Source organism: Martes martes (genome assembly GCF_963455335.1).
Source record: "Martes martes genome assembly, chromosome: 16".
Classification (NCBI taxonomy): Eukaryota; Metazoa; Chordata; class Mammalia; order Carnivora; family Mustelidae; genus Martes; species Martes martes.
Window position 1 is genome coordinate 28,662,635 of NC_137904.1, and position 16,193 is coordinate 28,678,827.

Genomic DNA, 16,193 nt, shown 5'->3' on the forward strand with positions numbered 1-16,193 from the left:
ACACTGAAAGAACGAGAATCACTGGCTCACATTCTACTTAAAGTGACTGGAAGTTCCAGGAAAGCGGGCAAACAAAGAACCAGAAATCATTAAAAACAAACAATCCAAAACCACCCATAACCTATTCACTCCTGAAATCTCAGCTTCAGGGGAGAATTGTCTCTGTGTGATTACACTGGGGACTAATCACAAAGTTTCTAAACGGCTGGCCTTAAAATATTTCAAGAAGTGGGCAGAAGTCAGAGGCAGTTCCTTCCCACTGCAGTGTATTTCTAACATTGTTCAAAATAGCTGGCAACATGTCTCTGTTTTCCTGACAGAAGGCACTTACTGCTCGCTTGGCAAGAAAACCGACCAACTCAGAGACCTTAACTGCAGGGAAGCCAATCAAACCCCCTACTGCAAACACACAAGCACAAACCTGTGACTCAGGTATTCCCCAGAAGCAAAGCTTTTTAAAAGTCATTTCTCCCAAAAGCTTTTGGTCAATATGTACACAATTAATTCTGGGAAGGAGAGAAGATGATGTGACCTAATGGTTAAAGTTAGCAAGTAGCAACCCATAGTCACTTAAGCCCTCTGTGTGCTTCCCTGAATGTAAAATGGGAAAATATCTACTCCTACTTCTCGCAGTGTGCTTAAGCTGTAGAGGATAACATATGTGACATCTCACAAACACACCAAAAAACCCAGCAGTAAAAATGCAAGGCTGTAAAGATGATCGACATTGTACAATATTAACAACACAGATTCTGGAGACGGCTCTGTCACTAGCAGGTTATATGACCTTAGGCAAGGTACTTGATATTTCCATCCTTCAGTTTCCTCATCTATAAAATGTGGAGATGGATGATGATGATGATGATGATGACAATAATGCCGAACTCAAAGAGTTCTGTGAGGATTAAATGAGGTCACATGAATGAAGGGCAGAGAATGGTACCTGGCAAACAGTAAGGGCTGTAAGTATCAGCTATTATTACTAATAGCATTTATGTCTAAAATATCCTAAGTATAAAACTTTACATGCTTTACATGTCTTTACAGGGAAGGGTATTGCCAATGGGTAGCTAAGTATACACAGTGACAACGCCGGACCTCTTGTCTACTAACCATTCAATCATCTAAAGGCTGACAATATGAGCCAAAGAAGTTTAAAAAGAGAAAAAAAAAAAAAAAGGTGGGGGAGTATCCATGACTGGCCAAGAAATTGTGCTGAAATTAGCTTTCCAAATAGAGGAAGAGTAATCTGTCCTAATGGGCAACCCCATGAAGTGTTGAAAACACCAACCCAACACAAAGGAAGGAGCACACAACACCTGTTGCTTGCCTAGGTTATAGGACAGTGATGATTAGAAAATGCTATACTCAGGGTTTTAGAACCTGTGAGACTCTGGGAAAGGGGATCCCACAAATCTACGAGCGATTCTCCCAAATGAAAGCACACTGGGGAGGGATGGCCCACAGGAAAAAGGAACACCACTGTGCATCTACACTGAGATCCCAAATATACCAGGACACAAGAGAATGCCAAGTTATGAGTCTTCTGCATCACTCTTTCTGAACCAGTAATTTCTGCTTATTTCAATAAATACACAGTGGTATCATTTAAGGATCCCAGAACTTCCTTATTTTCTTCCTCAGACACTGCTTCGCTTGCAGTATCCTTTCCAGGCCCATTCTGGAAGCCTCTAGTATGGCTGGAATGCAATCAATTATCCCTCCATTGTATCCCAGGCCTCTATAATGGACCATTCAAACCCCTCATATTAGACAAATTCCATGAATCATAGCAAAACTTTTGGGTGAGGAAAAGAGCTTGGTGGCTTCAGTCCTAGGACAGAATATAAAACCCAGCCAAAGAGTTTGTTTCCTTGCAGTAGTTATATAAAGTGAGGGAACATAAAAGGAATGTTATTAACACCCAGTAATATTAAGAGTATAATGGTGTAATGGAATGGTAATAACACCAATCTCAATTACATATCATCTTTCATTGGAGACATTCACATTCTGACTAATCAACCCCTTCTTTACTGGCAGTGGACACACACAGGAAAAAAAAAAAAACCCCAGCAAGCAAGATTGCAAGGACTTGCCCAAGATCACACAGTGACTCAGAAGCCTGAAGTAGAATCAGTGTCCTAATTTGCACAAAATATGTGTCCCTCTCTCTGTTCTAGGTGTGCTCAGAAAGCTCCTTCTCATTCCTTCCTGCGTGTCTCTGGCAAGAAAAACTCTTGCCACTGGGAGGAGGCTCCCAGGCCCTCCCCCTCGCTGAGTATTCTGGGAGAAAGTGCTCAGCTCAGGGACCATACACGTGCCACAGTGGATAGTGGGTCATGCCACAAGAGGAGCTACATAAGAACTCTAGACCGTAACAAAGCATCCTTTTGTGGTACTAGCAAGTCAGCCCTTTGATCTCAAGCATGGTGATATCTCTTGCAAATGTTAACATCTTTTAAAAAGCGCCCACCTGAACATCTTACAGTCTGCCACTGAGACTGGGAGGGAAAAGGGAGGCAGGGCTTACTATTCACATTCTGTTAAAGCTGCTTGCTGTAACAGTAACTGATGCTTGATTCTAGTTCAAACTAGAATCAAGCGACTTACAAGGTTGTAGAAATTGTAGGAAGCACACAAACTGAAGTACGGTCTAGGTTTGAAACACTAAGTGAAACAAAAACTGCTAATCAATAGCTTCTTTCTGATTTTGTACTGTTGCTCCTACTTGGTTACAGAAAGGACCGCAGTGTACCAGAAGAAACTGCAACTCTTGCTTCTACAAAGAATGAAGAGTGAAATAAAATATCAACCATTACCACCGTTTTCTTGATAATGTTGAGGCTGAAGGATGAAGACTTGGGAAGAAGTGATTTTGGCAAGTCTCTGACATGGCTGGGAGCCAATACTGACATGAAAAATCCCGACTTTCGAAAGTTGTTACTTTCGAACAGTATCTAAAAGGGTGATATTCATGGAGCTACTTTTTTTTTTCTTTTTGCATTCTGAATAAGAAAGCTACAAGTCGGGAAACAACAGCATTTTAATTAAAGCTGGTGCGCTGACAGATACCAAGCAGCAATCCGCACACCGCAGTCAAGGAACCGCCCGCAGAGGGGAGAAGGACCAGCACGTGAGTTACTGGGCTGGAAAAGAGGAGACTGATGTGGAAAACTGAGCAAATACTGTCTATCTAGTGAATGCTCAAGTAGTTTGCTTTCAAGCTTTCCTCTTTTAGTAGCATCTGCGTCACTTCCATTTTCCTTAAAGTTGTGTGGGAGAAAAGGGTAGGAATGAAATTTTGTGAAGAAAACGGCTCAAGAAATATGTAGACAGAAAATCCTAAAGGTAAAATTTTAATGAGGACTCCTTCTCAGTCCCATATCTGGTGTAACAAATACCTAAAGAGCTCTTATACAGAGAGAAGAATCAAGTGCCCTTCTTAGTGACAGAATATCGGTTAATGCAATACAGAAACTTGACTTACAATTCCACAAGGATTCTACATGCCTTTTCTGCCTGGGATACAGATTTTAGAGAAACAACAAAGATGTTGTTTGGGAAATACGGGAGAATCCAAGGAGGCATTATTCACCTATTGTATCACATTCAATTCTAGACTAAAACGAAAGGTGATTAGGGATTATTTTAAATAGGTAGTTCAATGTAAATGGAAAGAGGGGGAAACAAGAGATTCAATGAAAGTCTAACCTCCCACTTGTAAGAGCTCTGCTGGCATTAACTACTTATGTTATAACACAAGAATGGACACAAATCCTTAGAGGGCTAATCTTAGGTGAGAATTCAGAAATGCCAAGAATTCAACAGTACCGAGAAAGAAGAAATTCCCAGTCTTGGTCTAAAAACCTTTGAAGAACTTCTATTTCTTTTCTAAGAGAAATTTGGGTTAACAAATTATGGTGAACATCTAGCATGAAAATCTAGAACCGTCAGTTGCTACTGAAGTTCCAAGGCATTTGCACGGACTCCCTTCCTTCCAAGGAAGCAGAGAGAGGCATTCAACCAACTACTTCAGTGTAGGATTACCCCAGCCAAGAGAAAGATCACACAGTCCAAGACCGGGATACCAACTACCATTACATGATGCACATTCTCACCCTCATCACAAATGACCTTTTTCATTGTGGTCAAAACACAACAACAGGTAAATGCAGCAACTTATCCCACCAGGTTTTGAGTCCCATAAGAGCAGAAAACATATTTTATTCATCCTTTCATTCATTCCTAGCACCCAACACAGTGTCGCTACACACTTTACAATCAATAAAAACATGTGCTAAAATAAAATCTTACCATGTAAAATGTCAGAGTCATCTTCAACAAAATCGATGTCTCTCAAGTCCCATTCTGCATAATTGTCAAACTCCTGTTTGGGGAAAAAAATTCCCACCCCAAATTCATCAGCTTTGAGTAATGCCTTCCCAGTAGCCATGCTTTAGAAGCAAACAGAAAAGAAACAAATGAAGAAACGCTTGTTAAAAAGTACTGAATGGAGTAGTACATGGTCAGGATATTACTATAAGAAAGAAGTCATCATCAGAAAAAGCTTGAGAGGTTTTCAGGCAGTAGAGACAGCAAAAATATGAGAAAGTTATGAGTCCAAACCTAGTGTTCTAAAAATTAAAAGTAATCTGTTCATAAAATCTAAACTGAGACATCTCTGAATAGGCCATCAAGTATTTTGATAAGTACACTGCCAACATTAATTCATTTACCTTTTTACTACCTTTTGAGGGTTCTATTTGATTTTTATTTGATATTGCTTATATAGTTCAATAGGTAGATCTGTTGATATTCAACGCAGTACAATTTACAGGAGCACCGTCTGTGGGGTAGCTCTACAATATAAGCTGCCAGAAACAAAATGCGACCCGCCTGTGGCTGTCAAAATTATTTGTAGTTTGTTAAACTTTTTTTTTTTTTTAATTTTATTTATTTATTTGACAGAGAGAGAGAGAGAGATCACAAGTAGGGAGAGAGGCCGGCAGAGAGAGAGAGGAGGAAGCAGGCTCCCCACTAGCAGAGAGCCCGATGCAGGGCTCGATCCCAGGACCCTGGGACCATGACCTGAGCCGAAGGCAGAGGCTTTAACCCGCTGAGCCACCCAGGTGCCCCTGTAGTTTGTTAAACTTTCAAATTATCTCCAGGAGCATTGTGATTGTGGATCCGATGATAAATCAAGAGACTTATAATTACTTTCCACATGGTTTTTAACTCCATGGATGAACAAAGAACATAGAGTTTTTATACACATTCATCCTGCTTTATATATTTGTGAATAGAGAACAGGGATCAGCAAACTACAGCCTACGGACAAATTTCAGCCCACTGCTTGTTTTTGTAAATAAAACTTTACTGGAGCACAGGGATGTTCGTTTGTTTACACATTATTTATGTTACTTTTGCACAGTAATGGTAAAGTTTAGTTGCAACAGAGACTTTTTACGGTCTACAAAAAATATTTACTATCTGGTCCTTAATGGAAAAAGTTTGCCAACCCGATATTGTACAACTTTGAAACACCTGAGGGGTGGAATGAGAACCCCCGTATCTGCAGAAACCCCGTATCTATTGAGGAAGTGAGAGCCAACATCTTTGCAACTTAAGAAACAGGTTCTTGGTATGGAAAACTTCTATATTTTATATGTGAAAATGCTATGAATGAGAAAAGGCACTCAAATAGAAGGAAATGTGGCTGCCAAAGGCCCTATAATTACAGTGCTTCAAAAATGTCCTTTAAGCAGTATGGAACCTACAGGTAAAAGATATGAGTCTCATGTGAAACAAAAACAAGTTTCTCCTACCTCGATGAAATCTGCTCGAGCTGGCATGTATCCTGCCATGTCCCGAGAAAGCAAGGAGTCAAAGGTAGGTCGTGGAGGGTCATCTGTAGCTGGAAGAATTTAGGTTCTTAGTTAGTTAATAAAATACTGGCATGAAAAAGTGACCAAGAAATAGTCCTCATTTATACTCTGAAATATTTTTGTTTGGGAAAAAAAAAGCAGTGTCTGAGAGAATAAATAAAATTCAAAACATTTTTGTAAAGAGAAAAGTGAGAAAAGTAAAGTATTATGGAAACAGACCGATTTCTTAAAAAGGAAACTAAGACTGAGGGAATTCTCTAAATAAAATGGGGAAATTCCTTCTAATTTGTGCTCTCTTAACATAAGAAAACCAAGTATCTTCTCTTTAATATTATAAAAAACATAAGCATGTACCCTGTCTGCTTCAGTTTCCTTACCCCTTAGGACCAATATCAATTTACAAGTCTCACTCAACTGAAAAGCAAAAAAAAAAAACAAAAAAACAAAACCCACAGGATTTGGAAGTTAGCTGGAATTGGGTCCCACCTCCAATATTCTCTAGTCCCATGAGGCACAAATTATTTAACCTTTCTGAATCTGTTTCCTCATGTATAAAGCAAAAGCACTTCTTCTGCCTATATCACTGTGTTGCTATGAGGAAGAAATGATCTAATGGATTTGAAAACAAAATGCTACCATCCAAAGTGTTTTCCAAATAGGTATCATCAGGCTTTGAGTTAATCAGCTCTGAAACTGTTCTACAGAGTCTGAGGAAAGGGGCGGGAGGGGAGGGTGGCCTGAAAAAACATTCGTTATCTCACTATTTGGGCTCTGGGAGTCATTCAGCAAAGATGTCCATTTACAATTCATCATGGTTTTAGTTACATTTTGTTAGAAGACCCACGAGTTCCTTAGCCGCAGGAGATTAAAAAACAACAACAACAAAAAAGTTCGCTATTACTGCCAAAACTAAGCGAACTAAAATAACAAATTGCTTCTTGGGCTCAACAGTGGGATGATTAATAATAGTGAATCAAACACTGGACTCTCTGAAGTAACTCATATCTACAATCGTAAACCCTCCAAAGCATGGAAATTTGGTTCAATCTGGACATCTTATCCATAGAAGCATTAACGAACACTGGTATGTTCCTAAGCCTCAGAGTGGGTGGGACCACACACCATTTCTGGGCATCGGGATTTCTGGTATGGAACTCTGATCGCTCCCTGCCCCATTATAGCCCTGACTCTCCGTAACTGCCATGCCAACTCTTCCCATGTTCCATAAGCTCTTCAGTTGCCCAGACCACTGTTTATCTGCTCCTGCAACAGGGCCTGAAGATGAGCTAAGCATCTCTCAGCAATACAGGGAGGCACTTACAATGAAATGGAATGGCTGTGTCAGTAGTTTTTGCCTCCTCCGCCTGCTTCAGGTTCAGCAGGGTAGATGCAAACAGAGGGTTATTGATGAAATGCTTCATATAGTGCTTCTCACACTCTTCCTTGGTCTTGGTGCACATCTGATTGGCTACATCCTGCCTACGATCATGAGCAAAAGAGAGAGCTCTGACCATTTATACAAAGAGGTCAAAACATGGTGTATTCTTTCCATATTTTAGGTCCCATCTAAATAAATATCTGGAATTTGATGCCTCCAAATCAGTGTCATGGAGGTATCAGCTGAACGATGAGAGAAACAGAAGACTAATATTGGTGTAATCTGGTGTGCCAGATCCTGCTATTCCAAGATATAGAAATGATATCCAAAAAGTGCTTTCCTTTCACTAAAACAAAGAACATCACTAAAAAAAATCTGTAAATTTCCATGTGAGCTAGGCCTCAGGGAAAGAATTGCTATAATAAACCACTTCAGAACACTCCAAATGTACATAAGTACAGTTTTATATTTGCATCATGTTTTATAGTTTACAGAACACTTCACATGGACAAACATATCTTTACCAAAGTGCCAATGACAGGCCAAGCACTAAGCCAGAAACATTCACAACATGGTGTAAGTTAATCCTAGTATTATCCACGTAGTTTCACAGTTTCACAGATGAAAAAAAGAGGCCCAAGGAGATTATGAAACTTGCTTGGGAAAGTAAAACACATAAGTGCATAAAGCCAGAATCTGTACTTCAGACCTCTGAGTCCTAAGCCCCGGGGATGGAGGAGTCAAGGAAGAAGCTCGCCAAGTTCCCTCTTGACCTCTCTTCTCTCCAGTACTTAACTTGCCCGTCTCCTAAGGCATGATTATGCTCTGCTTCATGTACTCCAATCATCCCTATATATATTTTGATTTCCCTAATGGAGTATAAACTTCTTGAGGGCAGGATACAGGTCATAATTTTTAGCTCTACCACCCTTACCGCCAAGTTTAGTGTCTTACTCACAGTTGACAGACAAGTAGTCTCTTTTTTTGTGTGGTCTTTACCAACGGGGAAGGGGAACAGGGAAGATTCGTCCATTTTAGAACATCAGAACGGCAAGCAAAAGATGAAAACCTAGGCCTAAGATGATTAGCAAGCTCCTCACAAGTGATCACTTTTTCTGTCTTCTCTGGTATTCCCTATAGTACACAATATTTTATGATGGTTACTAAATGCTGAATAAATACAAGCATATGTGAACTGAACTCAAGTTTCCTCCTTCAGGGCCCTGGACACAATGGAGGTAGCACAGTATATTCTATGACTACGAGGAGAGATTACTTATACTAGGAAGTCAGGACAGGGAGAACCTAGTTAGGAATCCTTCACCAATAAGCTATATGATCATGAAAAATGATCTTAACTCCCTAAGCTTCAGATTCTTCATGAAAGAAATATAATTTAATAATGTGCCCCCTACTATCTATTTCACAAAATGAAATCATCAGTGTGAAAGTATTCCCAAAAGGTAAAAGAGAAAGTGGTAACATTATTATTAAGCGGCACTTCCTCCTAGGGCAACAGCAATGAGTGCTGTTCAGTTCTGCCAGGCTTGGATTTATCTGCAAGCTAAAAACAGGGAATGCAAAGAACAGGTCTCCCAAACTCAAGTCTCAAGTAAGCTATGGCCATCTACCTAAAGTCTGACTCACTTAAATGGTGAGGGTATCCACAGTCAAGAAAAATTCCTAAACTCAGAAAGGAGCAATAACTATTTAACTCTAAACTTCCCCAGTATTCAGAAAGAAATAACCAACCTTCCCTGTATTGATCTGTCCAAAGCAGCCTTTTAGAACTGCCCAGTCATGGACAACGAAACATGCCATATCTCTGTGAGGCATTTTGGTCATGGAAAATAGTATGCAGAATGGAAGAGGACAAATCTCTATGTCATGGGTCAACAGAAAAATAACATATGCCCCCCCCCCCCAAACTCCTCTTTCTGAAGCTCTTCCTTTTACCCTTCAACAGCACCTTCTTCTCTGAGCCCCCTAGGGCACAACAAACCTTAACACCAAGCTCTTACCAATTTCCAAAGCCACAGTCCATCACAGCTTCTAAAAGGGCCATTTCTTCTTGAGCAGTCCAGCTGGGGTCAAGAACAGGAAAATCTGAGGTCTAAGGAGAAAAAAGTTTTGCCTAAGAACAGATGTAGAAATGGAACCCAGCAACCTGAAATGTAGTGCTAATTCATACTCAAATGACTGTCATTCTCACTTTTTTTTTTTAAAGATTTTATTTATTTGAGAAAGAGAGTGAGTACAGCAAAAGGAGAGAGAGCTTGAGTGGGAGTGAGGGGCAGAGGGAGAAGGAGAAGCAGGCTCCCCACTGAGGAGAGAGCCTGATGCGGGGCTCGATCCCAGGATCCTGGGATCATGACCTGAGCCGAAATGAAGAGTTGGACACTTAATTGAGAGATCTAGGTACCCCAAAATATTTTTTATACTTAGCACAAAGGTAGAGATAAATATTATAGTATGTTCCCACTTAGCTAAAAAACAAGGCAATATAAATATGTGTATATTTATGATTTTTTAAACAGAAGAATAAATATATTTAAAGAAGTGGTTAGCTATGGGAAAGGGAGGGATAGAATCTAAACCTCTCTGAATATTCCTTGTTTTGTAGATCTGACTTTGAAATATAAATATTGTACATTAACTACTAAATTTAAAATTCTAAGAGTCAAAAGCAAAATGTAACAAACCTATGAATTAATTTTAAGGCAAAATCACAGAAAGAAAATATCCCACATGACTTTAAAACAGTGATTTGAAGGGTGCCTGGTGGCTCAGTCATTGATCATCTGCCCTTGGCTTGGGTCATGATCCCAGGTCCTGGGATCATGACCCAACATTGGGCTGCTTGCTCGGCGGGGAGCCTGCTTCTCCCTCTCCCATTCCCCCTGCTTGTGTCCTTTCTCACTGTGTCCCTCTCTGTCAAATAAATAAAATCTTAAAAAGAAAAATCTTAAAAAAGAAAAACAAACAGTGCTTTGATTATATATCTCTAGTAGAATACACCTTTGAATTAAAAACTGCCAAAAAAAAAAAATCTTATGCTGTTTTCAGGAGTGTTGGTATAGTTATTCTGAGGTCATTGTATGCGGATGTGTTATGGGATAAAGCAAATAAGCAATCTTGCTGGTGTCATTGGGCAGTGGGATTTCTGGCCTGGAGTTTAGAAAGATATAGATATAACATCTATGATTATGTAGAAACTGTATAGTCTTATATTTGAATTGAAAGTTTTAGTAGGAACTTACAATGTATTTTGTTTCAAAAGAATAATTTCCTAACACTATTCGATTAAAAAGTCTAGAAATAACGACCAACCCAGTAGCAATGAACACTTCTAACTCCCAGTATGCAGTCACTAAACACTATCTCCCACTAAAGGAAACAGGGCTCTTTGAAGAAAAACCTGATTCGGGGAACCTAGGTGGCTCAGTGGGTTAAAGCCTCTGCCTTTGGGTCAGGTCATTACCCCAAGGTCCTGGGATCGAGCCCTGCATCGGCTCTCTGCTCAGCGGGGAACCTGCTTCCTCCTCTCTCTCTGCCTGCCTCTCTGCCTACTTGTGATGTTGTGATCTTTGTCTGTCAAATAAAAATTAAAAAAAAAAGAAAGAAAGAAAGAAAGAAAGAAAGACCTGATTCTGGGTTCGAGTCAGAAAATGTACCAGATGAGACTAGAACATTTTGTCATAATGGAAAGCAAAGAGGCTCTCAAAGCCTGTATAGGTCATGTCAAAACGATGCAGAGGCCAATTTGTAGAGGCTCCCACTAACCAAAGATGGAACATTTTGAGCATTAACAAGGATAATAATTGCAAAGAATTGAAATACATAAAATCTTCTAAATATCTAGAGGACGCCAGGGAACCAACTCATATTTTCAAAATTAGTAAATAAAGGGAAATAATCAGGTATTTATCCTGGCTTTCCTGTACAAACTTTACCTCAGGGTGACCACAGAGATGAGACATTTCTTTTTATAGAATTATTTTAATTCATTAAGAGTTCTGGGGGGCCCTTGGGTGGCTCAGTCGCTTAAGCAACTGACTCCTGATTTGACTCACGACCTCAGGGTCATGGGATAGAGCCCCGTGTTGAGCTCTGCGTTGAGCATGGAGTCTGCTTAAGATTCTCTCTCTCCCTCTCTCTCCACCCCTCTTCCCTCCCTGCCTCCCTATTGTGCAGGTACTCTCTTTAGGGAAAAAAAAAAAAAAAAAAAGAGTGCTAGGGTTAGAAAATAACTATTTTGCAATCCCTGATGAACAGATCTATACAATGATCATAAATGAATCTGAGATAGCTGTTATATGTAACTACCAACTTACAGGAAACATAGAAGACCGAAGAACATGTTAACAGCAAAATTCACACTGTACTAATATCTGTAAGACAGAGAACTTACGTTTTTTAAAAATCAAATAAACTATAAGAAACAAAAGAAAGAGTGAGGGAAGGGGGACAGGTAGAGAGGAACACCCACAGAACAGAAAACATGTAAGAAGCAACCAATTGGAATATATGGACCTTATTTGTATCCCAATTAAATTTTAAAAGTTAAAAAAAATATGATACCACTACACACTCATGAAACCCATAAGAATAGCTAAAATGAAGAAATCAACAATATCAAAAGTTTGCAAGCATGGGGAACAATCAGAACTCTCATTCATTGCTGGCAGAGGTGTAAAATACTACAACCACTTAGGAAACTCTGTGACACTTCCTTAAAAGTTAAATATGAGTAATCACTTATTCTATGACCAAGCAATTCCACTCTTAAGTATTTATCCAAGGACAAAAAACATATGTCCACAGAAAGCCTTATACAGGAAAGTTCATAACAGCTTTATTCATAATAGCATAAAAACAAAGAAAAACCCAGGTGTCCATCAACAGAATGAACACTATCATTTTCATACCACTGAATATTATTCAGTAACAAAAAGGAATCAACTACTATACACAACATGAATCTCAAAAGTATGCTGAAAGAAACCAGAAATAAGAGTACATACAGTATAAATCCATTTATATGCAGTTCTAGAATATGCAAAACAGATCTATGGTGATGAAAATCAGAAGAGTAATTATTTTCAGGGGTAGAGAAGGGAGCAGAGATATTTTTAAAAAGCTCTTATGGGGTGCCTGGGTGGCTCAGTGGGTTAAAGCCTCTGCCTTTGGCTCGGGTCATGATCCCAGGGTTCTGGGATCGAGCCCCGCATCAGGCTCTCCGCTCAGCGGGGAGCCTGCTTCCTCCTCTCTCTCTGCCTGCCTCTCTGCCTACTTGTGATCTCTGTCTGTCCAATGAATAAATAAAATCTTAAAAAAAAAAAAAAAAAGCTCTTATGACACGACTGGGGAATAATGAAAAAAGTGACTTGAATTAAATTTTTGAGAGATCTAGTAAAGCATTTATAGAAAAAATAAAATGGGGGATTTGCTTCAAAATAATCTGGAGAAGTGGGGGGTTAGATGAAACAAGATAGGCTATGAGTTGATAATTTTAAGAGCTAGTAACAAGTATATGGGACTTTATTACACTGTATTATACGTAGCAGTTGGATTACAATGGTAGCTCCCCATTAACTTCCAGAATCATCCTGGTGCAGTCCCGTTCCATTTGATATGGGCTGGACCTGTGACTTGCTTAAGGCCTGGCAGCTTCCATTTTTGTGGTTTTGGGAGACCTGGATGACCACGTCAGAAACCTAACCTCCTTGCCAGAGAGACTATGTGGAACAGCCTTAGGGAGAGGGAGGAGTGCTAAGGCTACCTGGAGAAGAACCAGACAGTTAAAATATTCCCACTGGGGGTGCCTGGATGGCTCAGTTGGTTAAGTGGCCACTCTTGGTTTCGGCTCAGGTCACCATATCAGGGTCGTGAGATCAAGCTCCACATTGGGCTCTGCACTCTGAGCATGGAGTCTGCGTCAGATGCTCTTTCCCCCTGCCCCCAGCTTGTAGGCTTTCTATCAAATAAATAATATCTTTTAAAAAAAGAAAGAAAGAAAAAGGAAAAGTTCCAGCTGTCTCCCAACCAATTCAAGCTGTTCTGAGGTACCAGAAGTATGAAAAAGGCTCAGTGGACTTCTAGCCTCAGCACATCATGTGGACGTGAAAGCCACCCTCACTGTGCCCAATCGGAATTCTGACCCGCAGAACTATGGGAGACAATAAAATAGTTGGTATTTTAAGCCACAATGTTTTGAAGTAGCTATTATGTAGCAACAGATAACTAAAACATATTCTATTTTAGTGTATACATAAAATTTTGGTTTTTTGAAATTTTCTACAAGTTATTTTAAAAAGGTGACAGGAGAGACCTTCAGATTACACAGTCATTTAGCAACTGTTATACCCTTAGTTGATGACAAGAAAAAAAAAGTCATGATTTGTGAAATTATACTGCTAATAAGCAACACATTTTTATCTTGACTACATACTATGAATATGACCAGCACATGAGGTATGATGAGATCCAAAAGAGAAGTCTATGTCATATATTCTAAGTCTATATTCATAATAGTCTGGTAAATAGCATAAATACAAATAATATAAAAACTCATAGTTGAAAAGCCTATGTTATCTCTAAAACTGTACTTCGGGAAATTAATTAGTCCTCACCAACTTTACTGTGAGGTAAAAAAGAAAGACCTTCTACAAGGGCACCTGGATGGCTCAGTGGGTAAAAGCCTCTGCCTTTGGCTCAGGTCATGATCCCGGGGTCCTGGGATGGAGCCCTGTGTCAGGCTCTCTGCTCAGCGGGGGGCCTGCTTCCTACTCTCTCTCTGCCTGCCTCTCTGCCTACGTGTGATCTCTGTCTGTTAAACAAATAAATAAAATCTTAAAAAAAAAAAAAAAAAAGAGGGCGCCTGGGTGGCTCAGTTGGTTGGGCGACTGCCTTCAGCTCAGGTCATGATCCTGGAGTCACAGGATCGAGTCCCGCATCGGGCTCCCGGCTCCACGGGAGTCTGCTTCTCCCTCTGACCTTCTCGCTCATGCTCTCTCTCACTGTCTCTCTCTCAAATAAATAAATAAAATATTAAAAAAAGAAAGAAAGAAAGAAAGACTTTCTACACCAAAAAATAAATGGGCATAAGGGAGTTTTTCTTAAAGCTGAATCAGTGTTGTTCAATTCCTGGACCCAATCTCAGCCTTACTAACCAGAATCTCTAAGAGCAAGGACTAGGAATCTACAGTTTTAAGAAGCTCCCAGGTGATTCTTAGGCACTAAAGTTTAAAATCACTGGTATAAAGGGTGTGGCAGAAAGAGGTGCCTTGACTTGTTCAAGGTTCTAAGAATTATAAGACAAAAAAAGGCACAGAACTCAAGAATTCTTGATTAATGCACCACCCACCACAGCATGAGTAACTTCCAAAAATACAGCACTGTGAGATGACAAAAGTACAAAAAACCATTTAAAGGTTTCTGTGGCTTCATATGCAAAAAAAGAGAAAAAAAGAAAAATCAAGTTTCTAGTGGCTTCATGTATAGAAAGCCAAAATTTGGTCATCATTCCTACAGAAGGAAGGATTCTTCTTTTCCTTATCTGGGAATAGATAAGATTGGCAGGAAAAAAGAGGGTATTAGTAACCTCCAAAAACTCCCCAAAGGACAGAATTCTGAAATATGCTCATATGGGTGTTGAATATGTGAGAAAAAGATGATGTAATCAGAAGACTTAATTGGCCTTGGAGTGAAACTTAGTGCCTTCAGGATTATGCGGAAGGCATGGTGCCCAGAACTGCTAGAGAGAGCACAGTTTTCCTATAGTGGCTAACCATCAACCTACCCAGCCTATACTGAATCAGCCTAAGGAATTGTGAAAACAATTCAAAGGAAAAAAATTTGTGTTCTGGTTCTAAGCATTTTTGTGTGAATTTGGGAAGAATCTTCAGTTTTCTGAAGATCTGATATGTTGGTGAAATGAACTCAAAGTCATACATAATTTGACCACATTTCCCCAACCCTTTATTCATTTATAATTGACAAAAGAGAAAAAAAATATTAATATGAAAAGATATTTCACATCCTAACAGAGAAATGTCAATCAAAATGAAGAGATGCCACTACATGCCTATTACAATGGCCAAAATGCAGAACACTGATCTCAATGCTGTAAAGACGTGGAGCAACAAGAACTCTCATTTGTCTCAAAAAACAGACTGAGGGTTGTTGGGGGGAGTGGGGATGGGAGAGGGTGGTGGGGATATGGACATTGGGGAGGGTATGTGCTATGATGAGTGCTGTGAAATGTGTAAACCTGGCGAGTCACGGACCTGTACCCCTGCGGATAAAAACACATTATATGTTTATTAAAAAAATAAAAATATAAATAAATAAATAAATAAATGAGCTCTCATTTGTTGCTGGTGGGAATGCAAAGTGGTATAGCCACTTTGGAAGACAAGTTTGGCAGTTTCTTGCAGAACTAAACAATCTTACCATGTGATCAGCTATTGGACTCCTTAGTTTTTACCCAAAGGAGCTGAAAACAGAAAAACCTGCACATGGATGCTTGTAACAGCTTTATTCTTAATTCCCAAAACTTGGGAGCCAACCAAGAAAGATGTCTTTCAGTAGGTGGATGGATAAATATAAACTGTGATATGTCCAAATAATGGAATATTAATTAGTGCTAAAAGAAATGATTGATCAAGCCATGAAAAGACATGGAGGAAACTTTAATAAGTATTACCAAGTGAAAGAAGCCAATCTGAAAAGACTACATACTGTATGACTCCAATTATATGACATTCTGGGAAAAGCAAAACTATGGAGACTGTAAAAAGATCAGTGGTTGCCAGAAGGTGGGGGGCGGGGGGATGGATGAACAGGCAAGGCACAGAGGATTTTTAGGGCCATGAAACTATTCTGTAGGATACTATAATGGTGGATACATGACATTATATATTTGT

The 16,193-nt window shown here is 39.6% G+C and overlaps 1 protein-coding gene across 1 annotated transcript in view; it reads right to left on the reverse strand.

Moving 5' to 3' along the window:
* TADA2A (transcriptional adaptor 2A) overlaps nucleotides 1-16,193 on the reverse strand; it is a 52,772-nt gene that overhangs the window by 21,227 nt on the left and 15,352 nt on the right. The window contains exons 5-8 of the mRNA XM_080826412.1: nucleotides 9,288-9,379; nucleotides 7,210-7,367; nucleotides 5,829-5,917; nucleotides 4,318-4,390 (exon numbers count right to left, since the gene is read on the reverse strand). Of these exons, the coding sequence (XP_080682538.1) occupies nucleotides 4,318-4,390; nucleotides 5,829-5,917; nucleotides 7,210-7,367; nucleotides 9,288-9,379 (412 nt within the window). The remainder of the gene's footprint in view (nucleotides 1-4,317; nucleotides 4,391-5,828; nucleotides 5,918-7,209; nucleotides 7,368-9,287; nucleotides 9,380-16,193) is intronic.